Source organism: Phyllostomus discolor, chromosome 2, assembly GCF_004126475.2.
Source record: "Phyllostomus discolor isolate MPI-MPIP mPhyDis1 chromosome 2, mPhyDis1.pri.v3, whole genome shotgun sequence".
Taxonomy (NCBI): domain Eukaryota; kingdom Metazoa; phylum Chordata; class Mammalia; order Chiroptera; family Phyllostomidae; genus Phyllostomus; species Phyllostomus discolor.
In genome coordinates, this window is record NC_040904.2 from 141559022 (window position 1) to 141579345 (window position 20324).

Genomic DNA, 20324 nt, shown 5'->3' on the forward strand with positions numbered 1-20324 from the left:
TTCTTTTTGTTCCAAATCATTGATTTGAGTCCTGGTTTCCTTCCTGTCACTGCTGGTTCCCTGAATATTTTGCTTTATTTCACTTTGGGTATCTTTCATTTGTTCTTTCATTTTGTGACCAAGCCAAAGCTCATTCAGTTCTGTGAACATCCTGATCACCAGGGCTTTGAACTCTCCATCAGATAGGTTGGCTATCTGCTCATCACTTAGCTCTCTTTATGGAATTTTGATCTGTTCTTTCATTTGGGCCATATTTCTTTGTCTAGGTGCACTTGTTAAGTTGTAATGGGGCAAGGCGTCAGGGATTCACCCAGGCAGGGCAACCCTCCTTGCTGTGCTGTGGTGCTGCCTGTGGGGGAGGGGCCAGAGAGGGAACAATGCAGCTCACCTGCTCAGCTCTAGCTCCACTTTCCAACGAACTCTTGTGTAAGAATGGGAATTTCTTCCGCTGAGGCAACCCCCACTGTAGCCCGCAGTCAGCTCTGAGTCTCAGTTTCCTGTTCAGTCAGCTGTGTCCCACATGGTCTGCTGCCTTGCCACGAGTTCTCTCTGTCTGCCTGTCTTACTGGTTTGGTTGGTCTGGTTGACTGCTTCTTTAATTCCTTGATTGTCAGAATTCCATGCAGTTTGATTTTCTGGAACTTCTGGTTGTTTATTGAGTTTAGATTGGTTGTTATCATCCTTTTGGTTGTGTGAGGAGGTGAAGGGTTTCTACCTATACCTCTATCTTGGCTGGAACTCCAGCTTATTCTTAATTATTCAGCAAAACATTACTAATCCTTCCTGAGTCATTTATTTTATATATTTATTTATCAGCACTTATTGAGTAGCTACTATATGCCAGGCACTGTTCTAGATGCTGGAGGTAAAGGACTGAACAAAGGAGATGAAAAGCTCAGTTCTTATAGATACATTTTATTGAGTAGAAATAGCCAATAAATAGATAAACAAGAAAACAATATGTCTGAGAGTGATATTTTACGAAGAAAAATAAGGCAGGGTAGGGGGAATATAGAGTGAGGGCATGGAGATACCGAAAGTTGATATTTAATTAAGGACCAAAAGAAAATGAAGAAATGAGATAAGGAGCTCTCTGGAGAATGACTGTTGAAGGAGAGGGAACAGCAGGTGCAAAGGTGGGGTGCACGTTTGGCATATATGAGGAACATTAATGTAGTAAATACAGATGAGCAGACTAGGCCAAGGGGGGAGTGCTGAGTGATGAGGCCAAGCAGTTGCTAGAGGCAAGGCCATGGAAGAAGGTCTTAGAGAACTTGGTAAGGAATCCAGTGTTTCTTTTGAGTGAGATGGAGAACTGTGGGAGAAGTTTAAGATGAGGAATGATATGACTACATGTTTTAACATTATAGCTTTGACTGCTCTACTGAAAGCACACTGGAAGGGAGAAGGATTAAAGCACAGAGGCCAGTTATGGGCTGTTGAGTTTACCAAGGTGATGTGCAGTGGTGTCTTGGAACAGGTTAAATCAATAGGATGTTGAGAATAATTAGGTACTGGATGTATTTCAAAGGCAGAACTGACAGAACTTGCTGATATATTGGATATGTGTCAGAAAGGAAGGAGTAGTCAAGGTGACCTTGGAGGTTTGGGCTCTTACTGAGATGGGGAAACTATATGAGAAATAGGTTGTCATAGAAAATGGACTGGAGCTGGGGAAGAGCAAGGGTTCAGTCTGAGACATATTACATTTGAGATGTCTATTATATATCCAAATGGAAACACTAAGTAGGCAGGTGGATATATGAGCTAAAGGGTGAGGTCTGGGCTCGAGATAGAGTTTGTAGTCATCAGCACATAAATAGCATTAAAGTCATTAGACAGGATGAGGTCACCCAGGATGAGTGTGGGAAGAGAAGAGGTCTGAGCCCTGAGGCCCTTCACAGGTCTTGGCATCATCATTGACTGGATCTATAACTTTTGACAAGCCCCTGGATCTCTGTGCTTCTCAATTTCTAATACAATATTGAAGAGTAAAACTATGTGAGCCAAAAATGAAAGCCATATATGTAGTTTAAATTTTTCAGTAAGCCCATTAAGGAAAGTAAAAAAGAAAAGTGGAATTAATTTTAATGATATTTATTTAACACAATGTGATAGGCAGTCTATAGGATCCAAAGATGTCCAAGATCCCTAAAGTGTAAGTAGGTTTCTTACGTGGCCAAGGGACTTTGTAGAAGTGATAAAAGTTAGGGACCTTGAGATCAGAGGATGCTGAATTACTCAGATGGGCCCAGTCTAATCACATGAATTCTTAAAAATGGAGAGTCTTTCCCAGGCTGTGGTCAGAGAGCTGTGAGGAAGGACAAAGGATGAGAGAGAAGATACTGCTGGCTTTGAAGGCGGACCAAGGAGGCCACTAGCCAAGGAATGTGGGCAACCTCCAGAAGCTGGAAAGGTGAGGATGCAGACCCTCACCTGGAGCCCCCAGAAGGAACAGAGCCCTGTCACAACCTTTATTTTGGCCCATTGAGACCTGGACCAGGCTTTTGAACTACAGAAATGTAAGAAAATAAATATGTGTTGTTTTAAGCCACAAAGTTTGTAACAACTTGTATGGCAGCTAATAGGAAAGTAATATACTCAATATACCCTCAAAATGAGTACTTCCAGGTGAAGTCAGCATAAAAACTAGTAAGGAATTTTACATTCTTTTATTATACTTAGTCTTTGAAACTTGATATGTAGTTTTACAGGTACAGCACATCTCAACTTGGACTAGCCTTATGTGGCCAGTGGCTATTATTTTGGACACAGCTCTTCTCACTAGTGCGGTGGGGACAAGGCGAAGCTGTTTACTGTTTAGTACAAGGAAGACGTGCCTGAAGGTTGATTTTATGTGTCACCATGGCTGGGTTGTGGTTCACAGATAGTTTGTCAAACATTATTCCAGAATTTTCTGTTTCGTGAAAGTGGTTTTTTGGGTGAGGTTCATATTTAAATCAGTAGCCTATGGGTAAAAAAAAATGCCCTCCATAATGCAGGTGGGCCTTAGCCAGTCAGTTGAAGTTTTTAATAGAATAAAAACTGACTTCCCCTGAGCAAGAAGGAATTCTGCCAGCAGACTGCCTTTGGACTCAAACTGCAAATCTCCCTTGAATTTCCACAATCATGTGAAACAATTCCTTGAAATAAATCTCTCTACACATCCTGTGTAGGGTTCTCCCATTTCTCTGGAGAACCCTATTATAGCATGCATCAGGGGCAAAGGAAAGATACCCATCATGCTTAAACCTCCTCCTCTCCCTGCATCCAGAGTCTGCAGTTTTGTAGAACAATAATCACTCTGGGAGAGAAAGAGTGAACTGGAAGTGGGCAAGTGAGGTGGAAGCAGCGGTGCCTCACTGCCAAGGGAGGCGAGCAAAGGGGAGGCTGAGGGATGGGTCTGTGTTGGGACAGACTTGGGAAGAGAGAGCATATTCTCTTTCAAGTCAGAGAGAGAATCAGAGAGGTCAGACCTGCAGTGCTGGGAAGGCTGGTTTCACTCAGGTTGAAGCATTTTGATTTCTGTCAAGGGCAGAAGGGATGGGCTCTGTATCAGTCTGGCAGGCTGCCATAGTAAAATACCTACCACAGGCTGGGTGGCTCAAACAGTGGAAATTTATTTTCTCACATTTTGAGGGGGCTAGAAGTCCAAGATCAAGGTGCTAACAGAATTTGTTTCCTCTGAGACCTCGCTCTTTGGTTTGCAAATAGTCCTCCTTGCTGCCTCTTCACATTTTTCCTCTGTGTGTGCACCCCTGGTGTGTTTGGGTTTATCCCAGTCTCCTCTTCTTAGATCGGACTAGGGCCCTGCTGCCCTAAGAAGCTCATTTTAATTAATTCACACCTTTAAAGGCTTTATCTCCTGAAAGAGGCATATGCTGAGGTTTTAGGAGTCAGGGTTTCCACATAGGAATTTGGGGGAGACACAATTTAGCCCATAAAGTGAGCCCACTTCACTCTGACTCACAGACTCCTAACTGAAGAGTTAGTGCAATACTTAGTCCATTGTAAGCATTGAGTAAATATGTAGAGATGGGGTTTTGAAGGACTCTTGATGAAGTAGGACATATGTCAGGGTAGAATGCAGGCCTGGGGGGCTCTGAAGTCACAGTGGGTTCTGGGGATGGGGAGGCAAAGGAGACCCCCTGGTTCCTTCCTAGCCTTCGGACACAACAATGACCCTCCTGGCTAGAGGCAAAGCAGAAGTTAATGAGTCACTCAGCCCATAAATTATTGTCCCAGCCTTCCTAACTTGAGTCACCTGGGTCGGGGTCCTTGCTGTGAGAAGCCCAGCAGCATATATTTTAGGGAAATGTGAAAAGATGAGGCAACTGTGATACTGACAGGAAATTAGTCAGGAACCTGTCTTCCAGTTCCTTTTATGATTTATAGACCACCTGACTATCTCACATTTGCTGGAGGACACAGTGCTTACATATTCTGATATATGTTCATTTTCTTATGAATTAAATAAAAATTCTTCACTATGCTCAAGGAAAGTGGTGAGTCTGGCATTCTTACTGTAAAAAGCATTGCTGTCTGCCCGACTGTCAGAGCATCAGGAGACAGAAGGACAGAGCCGTTATGAACTAAGCCAGAGAGTTTAGACTGTGCTTCAGGGAGAGAGAGACAATGCAGTGCTTTTGGAAATAAATGTCACATTTCTCTCTTTCCTTGAATTGCCTGAGTGTCTCCACACACTTTCTCCCATTCCGACTTCATTCACCCACCTGTGGGATTTCGTCAGGAAATTTCAGGGGGAGGGGACAACATTCGTGAAAGCATAGAAATGTGAGCACACAAGGAGAGTAGGGCAGGAGCTCGATATCTGGGGAGACTGCTAGAAGTGATGCTAAAGAATTTCCACATTAGGCCTGGCTGGTGTAGCTCAGTGGATTGAGCACGGGCTTCGAACCAAAGTGTTGCAGGTTCGATTCCCAGTCAGGGCACATGCCTGGGTTTCAGGCCACGGCCCCCAGCAACTGCACATTGATGTTTCTCTCTCTCTCTTTCTCCCTCCCTTCCCTCTCTAAAAATAAAAAATAAAATCTTAAAAAAAAGAATTTCCACATTAATTTGTAAGGAGGAGGAAACATGGGGGGTTTTGAAGAACCAGAGTGACATGACTTGAATCTAGTCCACAAACTGTAGCTGCCAGTGTTTGTATGGCCCATGAGCTACAAAAGGGTTTTCATCTTTAGTGAATGTGCTGCTGACATGAGCACAAAGGTTTTTACATTTTTATTTTATTTTCTAATCTTCACCTGAGGACATCCTTATTGATTTTAGAGAGAAAGGGGGAAGAGGGGAGGGGAGAGAGAAAGAGAGAGATAAACATCGATCAGTTGCTTCCTGCACGTGCCCTGACTGGGGATCAAACCCACAACCTAGGCATGTACTCCTGAGTTGAACCCGTGACTTTCCTTTCGGTTTACAGGATGGTGCTCCAACCAATTAAACCACACTGGCCAGGGTAGTTTTTACATTTTTAAAGGCTTAGTAAGAAAGGACAGATGGATGGTTGTCAGATGTAGGAAGAAGAAAAGATGTGAGAGAAAATGTATTGTCAACAAAGCCCCAAATATTTCACCTGATGGATAAAGTTTGCTGACCCTGGGTTAGATTTAGAAGGCAATAAATCTACCATTTATTGAATGCTTATTTTATACTAGGTTTTACTATCCATTATCTTAATGTGCAAAATTAAGGCACTTAACTTGTCCAGGGCTATACGGTGAAGTGAATGAACTAGGATTTGAACACAGGCTGCCAGCTCTTAAGTTACAGCTCTGTGAGCTCTAAACAATGAGCCTGGGTATTGGGAGGTGGTTGTGATGCTTCTGTGCCACTAAAGGCATCAAGTACTAGACAGCAGGGAGGGGCCTGAGCAACTCTCAGTCTATAGGTCTTGATGTGAAGGAGAGCAAATTGTCTCATCTGACACTCTTCCTGGACATTCACCTCCTTGAGATTCTCCCCTGCTGCACTCTCTCCTCAGGCTCTCTGCCATGCTTTGCTCACGTCATTTACTTTTTAACCAAGCTGCCTGGTGTAGTGAAGAGGACAGTAGAATGGAGAGCCTCATGTTCCAGCTCTGCCTTTCATTACTGAGGCCCGTGGCCCTCTACACCTGGTGGACATTGAAAGCATGATGCCCACAGTTGGGGAGGCTGTGGGAGAACCAGGACACATACCATCTATACCTTCCAAGAAGCCAAATTGGAAAAGTCTGGAAACTTATCTTCAGAAAAAAGATAAAATCTATTTAATAATAGATTAATACAATAATAAATAAAAATTCCACTAAAGTATTTATAAGCAACGTTATTTACATAAGAAATAGGTTAGTAATAACTTAAAAATTTGAAATTAGGGCAATGGTTGAATAAGTTTTTACTTTCCTGAAAAAAAAATCAGATGGCCATGAAAAATTAAAATTATAAAGACTATGTGGCAACCGAAAAAAAGGCTTTTCCTTTGTGAGTTATATAAATGTCTCATCATAGTGTCGCACACCTGAAACTAATACAATATTGTGCATCAACTATAATTTTTGAAAGAGGTTAAAGGGCCCACAAAACAGGTGATTGTGTGTGGACCGAGACTGTGGCCTAAACAGCAAAATGAAAAGAGTGTGTAAAGTGATCTTTTTCCTCTCATTTTTCATTACTTCCTTTTAAGTTTGTATAATATTAATTTTTATGAATTCAGGAATCAAAAACTGTTTAATGTCTCAGTGCTTTTGAATAAAGGCTACATAAAATATATAACAGATGAATTGGTTTTCTTGGAAATAAATAGAAAGGTGAATGGATGCTTTTGATAATTGAAAGGTGGGGCACACATTTAATGTTGCTTTTCCCATAGTGCATTTGGTCAAGGGGAAGAATGGCCAGCCTACCACTGCGGTGGGAGTTTGTGCTTTCAATGGCCTTTCTGTCAGGGCCAAGACATACAGGGGGCAGAATAGTAGAACCTGTTTTTTTTTTTAAATTGATTTTAGAGGGAGAGGATGAGAGAGAGAAAGGGAGGGAAAGGTGGGAGAGAGAGATCGAGATCGATCTGTTGTTCCACTCATTTATGCATTCATTGGCTGATTCCTGCATGTGCCCCAAACAGGGATCAAACCCCAAACACTGGCCCATTGAGATGACACTCCAACCAACTGAGCTGCCTGGCCAGAGCTAGACACTTGTTGTTTTTGTTTGCCCAGTATCCACTCTTCTTCCTTGGTAACATTTCTAGTTTCCTTTGAGGAACTATTTTTACCTCATTTCTGTGGCTCTGGGACTGGGGTCATGACCTAGGCTTGGCCAAAGTGAACATTGCATCATCTAGCCATAGTGATTACTTTGAGGAAGGCATATGTATTAGGTCTGGGTATTTGGGTGACATAATTGTGAAAGTAGTGTGTTCTGCAAGCATGCTAAGCTGGAACAATGCAAGTTTGGAGGTGCTAGGGCCCATCTGTGCTGCCACATGGAGACAATGGAGGGAAGGGGGAGAGAGAGAGAAAGAATGAGTGGGAATGGTGTGTTGTATGAGGTCCTTGGCCAAGCTGTTTGAAAATGTAATCCTACCCGGACCTTCCTGCTAAGATGAGCCAATAGTTTGTTCCCCTCTCTCTCTCTTCCTTACCCACACTTCCTTTTCTCTCCTCTCTGTTTTCCTAATTCAGCTTGAATTGGTTTCCTTTCACAGACAACTCAAACAATCCCTTCTATAAAGGACAACACTGTGCGGCTCTGCCAGTCCTGAGGAGGCAGGTAAGTGACAGAGGAAAGTGGAGAGCGGAGAAGTTCCTGACGCAGTCAGCACAAGATCCTGTGGAATCTTGTTTGCACCCTGGCAGGGGCAAGAACATTTGGCACAGGGGAAGTTTTGTTGGCAGCGGGGCTACTGTCTGAGAAGAAGGATGAGTGTGGGAACTTGGGGCATGTGTACTGTTGGGGGGCATGGGAGGGTGGAGTCATCAGTATTGCTGAAATACAGATTTTCAGATGCAGGTAACCTTCAGCCAGCCTCGGAGTGAGATCACACAAATCATCAGCAGGCTTGCATGGTGTTTTTATTGCAGTTCCTTCTTGATGGCTTCTTCTGAATAATTATTACTCTGTAGGCTTTGGAAAATTTCTTTTTACATTTAATATTAGGCTATTTCTCATTTTTACTTTCCCAGTTCTTTACCTTTTTATTCCAAAGTTGCTTTCTGACTGTTTAACGGTAAAGATTTGTGAGCAGCTTAAATCAGTTGCTAAACATCAAAGAGCCCGGTGCATACGAAATAAAGATGTGTTGCAGTGAGGGGGTAACTACAGCCATGGTTGGAATTCCCACATCTGTAATAGTAAACCCTCTGCATGGAAGGAATGAGAATGTGGTGTCTGTGCATCTGTTCCCATGCCTAGCGTGGCCCAGATATACCTGGCCCCTCTGAGGAAGAAACAAAGGTATTCAGAAAGTCAGTGCAGCTGCTGAAAGGTTCATGACACCCACATTTTTTAATAAGAGTGTCAAAATCCCAACACTCTCATTCAAAGGCGAGGCCTTTGAGAGGTGATTAGGTAATGAGGGTGAAGCCCTCATGAATGGGATTAGCGCCCTGATTAAAGGCACCCCAGGGAGCTCTCTTGCCCCTTTCACCTTGTGAGGAGGACACAGCAAGAAGTAGACTGCGCCCCACCCCTGCCCCCACGTGCCCCTGATCAGAGAGTGAATCTGCTGGTGCCTTGATCTTGAACTTCCCAGCTTCCAGAATTGTGAGAAGTAAGTACATGTATGTGTTGAAACCATCCTGTCTGTCATGTTTTTGTTAGAGCAGCCGGCAAGGACTCGGACACCTAGTGGATTGGCCACTGCCCACTTGTTTGCAGCCCTCCTCCCCACCAGTCTGCGCTCCGCTGGTGCTGGGGTGGGCTCTAGGACCCAGCAGGCTGTTTGCCAGACTTCGTACCAGCTGACTCTGATTAGGTTCTGCCAAATCCAGGCACTGGCTGAGTTGGGTTAGGAGGAGAAGGGACTTGAGTCCTGTTTCCAGCTTGTGCCAGGTTTCCACTAGCCATGGTGGGCTGCTACTGGCTCAGGGCCTTCCAGCAGTTCCCAAACCTTGAAGGTGAAGCCTGTCTGTTGGTCCCCCCACTAGCACCACAGACCCTGAGTGGTCCCAGAACAATGGAGCTCCCACAGGCGCCAGCCCCTCCTCTGAAGTTCTGGGCCACGTTAATGCTGCTCTATTTGTTTTCCCAGGCTATGCAGTGGTGTCAGGGCTGACCTGTGCTCCTCACCCACTCACCCTGTCGTACACTGGAGCCCTAACCCCCAAAACCTCAGAATGTGACTGTATTTAGAGATCGAGTCCTTAAGAGTTAATTAAGTTAAAATGGGGCCTTTAGGGTAGACTCTAATCCAATGCGACTTGTGTCCTTAATGTGAAGAGGAGGCTAAGGCACCGGCATGGAGGGAATTCTGCCTACCAGTCAGGAGAGGCCGCAGCAGAAACCAGCCCTGCCAACACCTTGACCTCAGAGTCTGACCTCCTGAATGGTGAGAAAACAAGTTTTTGTTGTTTAAGCCACCCAGTCCATGGTATTTCGTTCAGGTAGCCCTAGCATTCAATGTCAGGTGGTATCTATTAATCTCTGGGTTAACCCGCTGTCTCTACTGTGCTTCCTCAGCCCTCTCTTTGTGGCCAATTTCTTATAAAACTCCCTCTTTGAAACACCTGGAGTGGTTTTGTTTTCCTAACTAACAAACCTAATAAATATCCTAAGTGTCTTAGACCTAAAAGCCTTTTGGGAAAACAGACATTAACAAAAGGATGGGATGATATTTATCTATATTTATATTATTATTTATATTTATATTATTATTTATATTTATATTTTGATGATTCATTAAGAAATATTCTAGTTTTATACATAATGCTAAGAGCTATTTAAGAAAAATAAAATACTCACTCTTAAAAACCAAACACATGTATTTATAATGTGAATTTCTGTTTTTGTTTTTGGCAACTAACCCTAGACTCCCTTTCTCAGCATACAATGAGAGCTCTACCAGTTGTTTCCCCAGAGTGCACAGTGATGAGGTGGTCCTTCCCCGGCTGTCTGTGCAGCTTTAGCTTAGTCCCTACCTTTATTTTTGGCAGTGCCTTCAAAGGGCTGGCTGAAGGGAGGATGATGTAGACAGCTGTCACAGACCTCAACCAAGGTAAACTTGAAGCCTTGTTAAGTGAGGACGATTTTGTCACAGTCATGCCTACTGGCTGGGATAACTCCCCCAGTTCCTTTGGGACATCCCTCTGGTATCATCTTCTCTAGAAAACTTTTCTTGATACCTATACCTTGCCCCAAAGAATGTTTTATGGGCTGGGCTCCCCAGGATGCAGATTCTAGGATAAGGGGGTTTTACTGGGACTGCTCTTGGGAATAACAGCAGAGAAGGAGCAAGGAAAACTGTTAGGACAGAGGAAGAATTTGAACTGCAGTGCAGCTGCACAAGCATTCTCAACTAACCCTGGGGCTGCAAAACTGACATAGCACTTTAGGGAAAGCCAGAAAGGGCCCTGGGATGCCAGCTGCCAAAAGGGGAGGGCACATGATTTCTGACGTGTGGCAGCTTTCTTAGGAAAGGTCAGAAGGACAGGGCAGTGAGCTGTCAGCAGGCAAGGCTTCCAGCAGCTGCAGGGGGAGTGCCTCGGTGCGAAAGGGGCATGGGGGTGGCACACCGTAATGTCCACTATGGTCAGTCTAGGGAAAGTTCTCAGGGATCCAGGGTGTGCATGGTAGTGGATCGTGATAGTGCGTTTACACGTCTCTCTGAGACGTGTGGGCTCTGGGCCCAGGCACGCCTTATTACATCATTGTTTGTAGCTCCAGCGTCCAATAAAAGCATGGTACACAGCAGGCAGTCAGTCGATAAATGTTGAATTTAGTGGAGGAAAGGTGCTTACTTGTGTCTCTAGTAATTGCAGCAGGTAAGGAATTTAATGTCCTGCTGCCCCTCCAAAATGGGGTTTAAAATCTAATTTTAAGCCCCATTGTGGAGGGGCATTGTGACTTTGGCTCTAGAGTGAAAACCCCAGAGGACACTTTTTGGGCAAAGCGGAAGGCCTGAAAATGTGCCGGATGAATTGATCATAAACAGGAACCGAGGAAGATGTTGAGAAGGACTCCGCCCAGGACCATTGGGCAGCGATGGCCACACGGGCCCTCAGCTCTGTTCTTGAGTCAGCCACTGTGTGTTCATGGACAGCATCGGGGGCCGCCATTCATTCCAGCTTCTGCCTGGATGCCTCTGCCTCCCCACCGTCAGCAGGCTGCTGACCTACCACCAGAGTCAGGCTAGAAAAAGAGTTGAAACGTGGCAACATCAACAGGAAATAAAACATTTTTATTGAATATCCGTGTAATATTATTTTAACAACAATCAAAACTACTGTGGAATTCACTACACGAAGTGAAACAAAATTTAAACCACCTCATCAAAAATGAAGGTAAAATACAGCTAAAGTAGTTGGCTCGCGGGTCACGAGTCATATGGCAGAAGGAAACACCCCAACATTTCTACAAGATACAGAGAAAACCCACACATAGAAACACTCAAGCAGGCAGTAAATATACACAAAGGCAACTAGGATCTTTCTAGAGCATCAAATGCTAATACTTTACACAGCTTTGTCAGAAAGGTACAAGTGGCTTGTCTGAGGATGAGACTTGGTCTTCAAGCAGGTTCAGTCACTGACTCATGAGAGATGGTGTAGTACCGACTAATCCTATGGTGACAATATCCCATGTCTGGCAGTGTTGCAAGAGAATGCATTAGTAGTACTTTAATGCAAGAAATAACGTGTCTTCCACAGCTCAAACCTGCTTGTTTAAAGTGTTGTTTCAGTGTAAACTTAAAGCTGACTACAGAAAAATTAAATGTCAGTTTCTGGTACTTCAGGAATTTTTACAAGTCAATCAACTCCCTCTCTATTATATGGCTTGGTCCTTTTCAATGCAAAGATTCTCATTTGACTCTTGTGTTCAAACTGATACCTAATCTGATGTCATGACTTGTGCATTTTCTAATATCTTTTTTTTTTAAGTATGGACCATCCATGGAAGAGGGAGATGTTACTCTTTTGTCCTTTTTGTCAGTCCCAGTTCTAGAGTTTGCTGTCACTGGGCTGAAAGGTCAAAGGGCACACCTCTTGTCTGATGAGGAAGGAATAATGACAGGAATTCTAGTTTTATCAGGAAATGGCTAACCTCATGTTCAAAGCCTCCCACCAGCCCTTTGTGAATTCTCTTTGAGTTGTTAGAAAAAATGTGGCATGATACCCTCAAGTCTGAACACGAGGCTAATGCTTAGTTTTCCTCCATTTGGTTTTGGTATCTGTGAAGATCAGCTTCCACCTCAGAGCTTCACTACTTCCTGCGGCCTGGGAGTGGAAGTGGGCCACAGAAGGGGCAGGGAGGAAAGACTGGATGCAGTATGGTAACAGGCTGCCCTTCCACAGAGTGGCTGTCTGCCCTAGTGGGGAAAGTATGGAAGAGTGCACAGTGCTTGACAAAATGCTGTGTGCTCCACCCCATCCTATGTATCTTCCTTGTCCTATGCATAGCTTTTCAGTTCTGAATTGGTCCTTTGTAATGAGAACTGTTTGTGCTACACATACCTTGGGCAGTGCATTAGAAGGGAATGGCAGTATTGTTTACAATATCACTACGGAATAAACTGAGTGCTATCCACTGAGGGAACTACGTGTCTAAGCACACACGGCAGTCACAGTGTTACACAGAGCAGTCCTTGAAGACTCTTATGGAATGACTAGTAGCTTCATAATAGTGCCATTTACTACATAATAACATTGAAAACATTAAAAACTCTTCCTAAGTCAAGCATCTAGAATACATAAGAGGTTGCTTCAGTTTTCTAGAACTTGTTCTTGGTTTTGTTTCACCTCTTTTTAAAGGACAAATTAAAACTTACTGAAGTAAAAACAGCATATAAAAAGATCACTAGCTGTCTGTTTTGGCTTAATTGAAGTGCATTCAGAACTATGGCTAATTGTTTGCTTTTCATCTTTTGATGGGATTACAATACTGTCTGTTGACCACAAAGTAATTTTGTGCAATAAGCACAGATTACTATGTTAAAAATATTCTTCTGCATTCCTTCTAATCTGGTTTCGTGTAATAAAATATTTTGTTACAAAGTCTAGTGTGCAAATGTTCTGGAATTGTTAGAGGTGTTAAATCTGGAACAGAATTCACAGGATGCACATTGTGTATAAAGGTGATCATGGAGAGCTACTTTTTTCTTTTTAAATAGTCAGGCAATATTTCAGAAATGCTGACTTCTCCCCTCTGCTTCTTTCCACCCACCCCATCCCTAAACAAATGCACACACACAGGCATGCATATGAGAGTGCAAACAGATGCACACAGGACACCACCAAGTGGTTACTCCGTCTGCAGTTGTGTGAGGTCATGGGCTCCTGTTCAGTTGCTCCTTCAAACGCCAGAGCGAAGCTCTGACTCAAGCTCTGTCGGTGTGTGCAGACGGATGCTGTTCTGGGTTGTGGCTGTGCTTCCTGGAGAGCAGCTTGCATGCTGCTCAGATCATGCTAATTTGCCTGTGAAGAAATTCTACAAAATTGGCTTTGCCCACCAAATATGTGGTGTAAGTGTATCTTGGTACTCAAGTGATTCAATAGAAAGCTCAGGTTTAAGTTGTCCTTTAAGATGTCAGTTTCACTGTACTAGTGCCTTACAAGTTGATATTTTTGCTGGAATGCAGACGATACTATATTTACCATATAATATATTTCAGCTCTCCTATATCTCAGTCAATTTACATAGTTTAAAATAGAACATCTTATTAAAAACATCTAGATATACACAGATTAGGAAATGCTTACAACATACAAATACACAAACTAGAAATAAATCTTCAGCATACTGGTATATACAACTGTGTGATACAATAAATAATTTCAGTCATGCTCTATCTACACATCATATTGCTTAAAAGAAGAGTAGATTTGGAGGGCAGTGGCATGAGGAAGGACTCAGGGGCTCTCTACATTTCAATTTGTGTGCAAATTAAAACAGGATTTGAAGTACCACTGAATTCTGTTAGGAACGCATGGCTGGAAAAATGAAAGGACCCATATTACTGAGGTATTTACAGATACTGGCTAAAGAGCACTATGTGGGCAAATGCAGAAAGGCTTCTTCCCTTTACTTCTTGACCGCCAGCATGGCATCGACTTCCTCCTCCACCTGCAGGGTGTGCCACTGGGCGATGGGTCGCCTGGGGTTGGCCAGCATGTCTGACCAGTGTCGCAGCTCCGCCCCGGTGCTGTTGTAGCCCACGAAGACTTTGCCGATGGCATCGTTCTTGCCGATCTTGTCATAGTCCAAAACAGTTACCACCACTTGCACTTTCTGAAAGAGGACACAAAATAAGCAGTCATCATTCAGGTCTAGAGATGCCTCCCTGTTACAAAGTTTCCTTGAGATCTAAAATAAGAATCAATTGCCAAACACCAGGACAAGGGTGAAAATGACCTGAATATGAAAACATGTTATCCCTATTTTGCCGTTATTACATCATCACCACCATTATCATTCTTGTCAAAATACTCAGTAAATGTTAATTTTTATTACAAATTTGGTGCTGTTCTGTATTTTACATAAACTGCTCAGTTACTTCTCACAGTAGATACTATTAATATTGCCATTATATAGACAAGATGATGAAGCTCAGAGAAGTTAAAACACCTGCCTGAGGTCATATAAGTAGTGAATCTTTCAGTTTCCAGGGTCCATTCTGTACACTACGTGCTCTGCTGCCTGCATTATGCTCCTGCATATACTCCTCTCTGAACCCTTCTGTTCGCATTGCCTCCTGGGGGAATGTGTGATATTGGCACTCAGACCTTTCTTTCTGTGGTTGCAGCTCCCAAAGCACCCATGGACTGCAGTCCCATTTTGTGGGATGAAGAAGAGCCAACATTTTACATAAAACTAATATAACATTTCAGCTAATCATGAATTTGTGGTGAATATAAAATGTGACAGTAGAGTGAAAGTCTTTCAAAAGTAGAAACCAAGTAAAGATAATTTTTTCCATTCATACATGCTCTTGATAAACATTGGTTGAGTGACTGCCTCTATGCATCTGGCACTGACATCAAACGGAGATAACCTTCTTAGGCCACATATGATTTGCTTTGGTGATTCCGTTAGGTTCCATTAATAACTTACTTTTTGAACTGACTGAACTGATGATAGCACATGCATGCCATTATCATATGAAAGAACTACTTTTTAGAAGCACATTTGAGTTCCGTTTCCTAAGGAATGAATTTGCTTAATCAAAATATGCAATAGCTCCAATCTAGAAACTGAGTGTGAAGATAAAGGAAGGCCTTTAGAGTACAGTAGAAAGCATAGCATTTGGTGGCCAGAGTTACAAAGAGCTGGAAACGTAGTGATAGAAGCCAGAGGCGGACAGAGCTCCAGGGGATTTCTGGTCCTTTAGTAGTACTCTGAGGGACTGCATTCTTGCACCAGTGTGTGGGAGGGGGTGCCCAGGTACAGCTTCGGATCAGAGAAAATGATTGCTTCTCAAAGTGAAACTTAGAATGTGTAATGAAACACATTGGGAAGGCAGCATTGGCAATAAAGGGAACAAACTGCTGCCTTCCCCTGTGCAGCCTTGGATTGTTTCCATCATCAGGGGAGTTGCCTATCCACTGGATGGTGTTTGGAACTGGGCTTGGTTCTGAGGACTTCGTCCATCCAAATTCATCAGGACACAGTCATACTGCAGGGAAGGGGGCGGGGCACTGGGGACATTGTGCACAAAGGTGACAAGGGTTTCGGAGCTTGGAGTGAGAGGTTGGAATGAGTTTGATTACTCATCTAGGGATGTATTAATTAATAACACTCAAAACAAAAGATCCCTATGAAGGCCTTAGGTTAATTTTTTCCAGCTGCATGTACCGTTTATACATTTTTTTCAGGAGGTGAGGGGAGGAATGCAACATTTTCATGTACATTTGGAAATCACCATATTTGCTTCTCTCATAGTATATTTTCACAGAAATAAAGACAGGAAGATAACCTTATAACTTCAGGATAAAGGGAACTTGAAGTCCTAGTATAGCATGTGAAATGCTCAATTACTTTCTCTAAGGAAATGCAAAGACTAGGAAAGCAGCCTCCTAGGAGGCAAAAAGAAAAGAAATGAATACACTGACTTAAGGAGCAGAGGAGGAGGGAGACAGTCGCAGGTGCTCATCGTTCCTGTGCCTGATGTCCTCTCTATGGGGCTCAGGCTCTCCCTGTCCTGGTGAAATGTGATTTCCTCCAAAACGCTGCCCCAGAACCCAGCATATGTTTTCTCATGCAATTTGTTTTTATAGTTGAAAAGAGACATTTATTTATTTTTAAACAGGTATAGAATTGTATCTCACAGGGGAAGGATTACAATAGGATTTTCATTTTGGTGCTGTGTTTTATGTTGTTTTGTGGAATTAAAAAGGAAAATGCCAGGAGGTGTGACTCTCCATAGGAAGAAGGTCTTAGAACTCAGAAGAGTTCACTGAATGAATATTGCAAAATACATTGTTGGAGAAAATTGGATGTCTTGGGAGTTTGCCAGGGGGGTCCAAAGCGGAGAGCTCACTGGTTCAGGCCGGTGAACAAGGAATTGGGGCCGGGAATCAGAGTCCCTTATGATGCCATTTACTTATATAACAGCTGTTAAAATTAAATTATATGTGCAATTTGCTGCCATGTGAAAATGTATATGAGAAAGGTTATAAAAAACACGAACCCATGTGAGGGCGGTGGGATTATTGATTTTTAAAAACTGCCCTATATAATACATTAGTTACTAGCCACATGTAGCTATTTAAACTTAAATAAATTAAAATTAAATAAAGTTCCTTGATCACACTAGTGACAGAGGCGCTCACGGACCACCTGTGGCTGGTGGCCACCATACTGAACAGCACAGGTGATAAAATATTCCCATCCTCGCAGAGAGTTCTGTCGGACAGTGCTGATTCATGTATTGCCTTACCCTTATTGTTAGATCCATTCCAATAAAATGTTAATTCAAGAAAGACAACAGTAGTATTGTGAATAATGATGATGGGAACTATTTACTCAGCCTTCTTATCTACTTGGCATTGTTCCAAGGGCTTTTATATGCATAATCTTACTTTGATGTGGATTCTGTTATTACTCCTATTGTGCATATGAGGACATTCTAAACCTCAATTTCCTTATATATAAAATTGGGAAAATACTGGAATCTCTCATAAGGTTACTGTAAGGATGAAATGAGATTATACATATGAAGTGCTTAATTTGGGCCTAAGCACTAAATAAATGTACAATAAATGTAGCTATTTTCTTAGTTTTCTTCATAGAATAGAATTGTGATTCATTCATAAAATTCTGCTTTCTAAGAATAGCTTAAAAGTAAAAATATACATCTGAAGAATATTTGCTGACTTGTTATTCTGGACTTATAGATGGTTCCAAGTTGTTTTGATGCCCACCCTTCATTTCTCTTTCAAATTATGGGCGAACTTTTATATTATGAACAGATGGACCCATATCAATTATTTGATAAAAAGTAGTATTTCTTTAAGCATTTCAACTCTTTGATATTCCTTAAGAATTAGCAAGAAATAACCCATAATTATTGGATGTGAAGTTTGGCTTAGAAAAGTCTAACTATGGATATCAAGTGAGAAAACCTAAAATAAAAATTAAGGTTAAATCTTATTTAAAAATTGCTAAATAATAAGATCATGTACTACCATTTTGACTACATCTAGCATCCTATTTTGACTATATTAACCACAAAGTTTTCTACTAGCGTACTTTCTATGATAACAATTATTGTCTGGCAAATTAAGGGTCCATTTTTTTACAAAAATACCCATCCATTCCACTCAGAAACAAGAAGCTAAATTTAAACAATTAAAAACACAACTTACCCTAATGTTTCTATTGTTAATTCCCTTTGAATAATAAAGCTTAAAGATGCTGCACAGTCAGCATCACCAATATACTTCTCTTAACTCTATTTTTTTGCTTTAAAGATGTGATGAGAAGAATTACATATTATGGCCTGGGAGTAAATAGTGGAAGCTCATTTGTTCTTGGTCTTTTAATCTTTCCAGATGGACTTTATGGGCTAGAAGAGTTGTTCTGTTGGCGTTCTTGTTCCCACTTTATTGCCGCTTAACAGAATGCGAGCTGTTTTTGGCTGAGTCGACACATCCTGTGCTCTATATGTTATCCTTCCTCTCTTGATGTAGCTTGAGTATCAAATATGCATGGGAATAAGAACAGCAGTTCTAATGAAGGCATGTGCACTGAAGATTTACAACATCTGTGTGTTTAACTGGTGTGGTCTGAAACAATGAAAATCAAATGGGAAACAAAATTATGTTTGACATTACCTGGATTTGCTCAAAGGGTACTTCAAAGCTGAATGACTCATTGTAGTAGGGGTTGAGTGTATTCTTTTTAATTGTTGTCTTTTTCTTCTTCAGCCTCTTGCCATTTTGCATCAGATGAATCTTCACATAAGGATCTGAAAAACAGAAACAAAAAGTTTAGCAGGTCGGAGACGCATATTTTAGATTACAATTTAGCTAATAAAAATACCAAGTATTCCCAACAGGAAGATAATTATATTGTACATGTTTAGTATTTTTAAAAATTTCATTTTTATTTAAAGATTTTAAGTAACATATGGGCCACATTTTTCCCCCCATTATGTCACCAATATTTATAGTTGGACTTCAGAGATGAGAGTGGTGGTGTAAACCAGCAGTTCAGAAAAAAAAAGGCACATAGCATTTGCTGATGTCCATGGTATAAATACTCTCAGCATAGCTGGTTTCAAGGTATGAACAATTTAACACCTAAATTTCTGAATATTTTAAAATTGGGTTCTGTGAGCTGGCCCAGAACTCATTGCAGTATACCACTCAATAATTATACCAATTATTTGGTATAATTAACTTATACCAAAAGTTAATATGGGATTAACTTTTGACAGAAAACAAAGGAACCGTTTCATTTATTCAATTATTTACTCAACCAAAGTGGGTGAGGCCTTAGGGATAGAGTAGTGAACAAAACAGACCATCCTGTTCTCATGAGGGAACTTCAGACTTGTGGTGGACATACATAGCAGGCTTGTAAGGAAAAGAAATGCATAGGAAATTACAAGTTGAGAAGAGTGCTCTGGAGGAAAAGAATAGAGTAGAGATATGACAGGGACTACCAGGGTTTGTTAGTATGGTGAGTCTGAGGTAGGAATGAAATTCTTAGTTCACTCTAGTAAGGCCCCTCTGGGAGGTGACATTTAAACTGAGATAGGAAGCTTGAAGGGTGAGAAGAGGCTCTGTGTGTGTGTGTGTGTGAGAGAGAGAGAGAGAGAGAGCGAGAGAGAGAGAGCGAGAGAGAGAGAGAGAGAGAGAGCGAGAGAGAGAGAGAGAGAGAGAGAGAGAGAAGAGAAGAGAAGAGAAGAGAAGAGCTTCAAGGGTTCAGGGAAAAGAGAATAACCCAGAACGCACAGAAGTAATGAAAAAAGGAGCAGAAAGAGTCCCTTAGCAATTTCCCAAAGGCCTCATTAGATAAAGTACAAAGTAAGTCACTGAAGGGGTGAGACAGTCTCTGTTTAGAGTTCTCATTATTAATGGTTAAATGACATACCTTCAAGTCACCAAGAATGTTTGATAATAGAATCTACTCTTCATTTTTTTACTTCATGTGTCACACATGCTAATTATAGAAAAAATATATCAGAAAACAATGGTAAAAAAAAGGGAAACTTAAATCACCCATGGTTTTATTCCCCTAATCACTGCTAAGCCTTCCAAGATTTCTTTCCTTTCTTTCAAAACATGTACAGCTGGGAGGGACTTTACAGATAATCTAGTCTACCCACATATTTTTAGAAGAAAAAATGCAGACCAAAAAATCTTGTCCTTGTCTCCCTCTTCCTAGCTCCAGTAGAACATAACTACTGGACAGACACTTGGTCCACCATATTCACTAACTGAATTTACTAAACAGTACCTGGCACGCCTCTGTTTTTGTTGAATAAATTAATGGGACTTCTTTAGGACCTCAGAATCTGGGTTTCTTTACTCTCCGTCCTGTCTTCTTCCTATTGTCCCAAAGCCAACATTACCTGGGTTTTTTCATTGGTTTGTTGTTTTTAATACTACATCCATGAAGAAGATTTTCATCAGAATCTACTCTCAGTAGCTTTCAAGTATAGAATAC

General features: G+C 41.8%; 1 protein-coding gene across 5 annotated transcripts in view; it reads right to left on the reverse strand.

Moving 5' to 3' along the window:
* Positions 1–12076: 12076 nt before the first annotated feature.
* SYT1 (synaptotagmin 1) overlaps positions 12077–20324 on the reverse strand; it is a 533021-nt gene continuing 524773 nt past the window's right edge. For all 5 annotated transcript variants that reach the window (XM_028532572.2, XM_028532565.2, XM_028532571.2 and 2 more), the window contains 2 exons: positions 18485–18618; positions 12077–14441 (listed from right to left, as the gene is read on the reverse strand). In XM_028532572.2, coding sequence (XP_028388373.1) covers positions 14235–14441; positions 18485–18618 — 341 coding nt within the window. In that variant the 3' untranslated portion in view covers positions 12077–14234. The remainder of the gene's footprint in view (positions 14442–18484; positions 18619–20324) is intronic.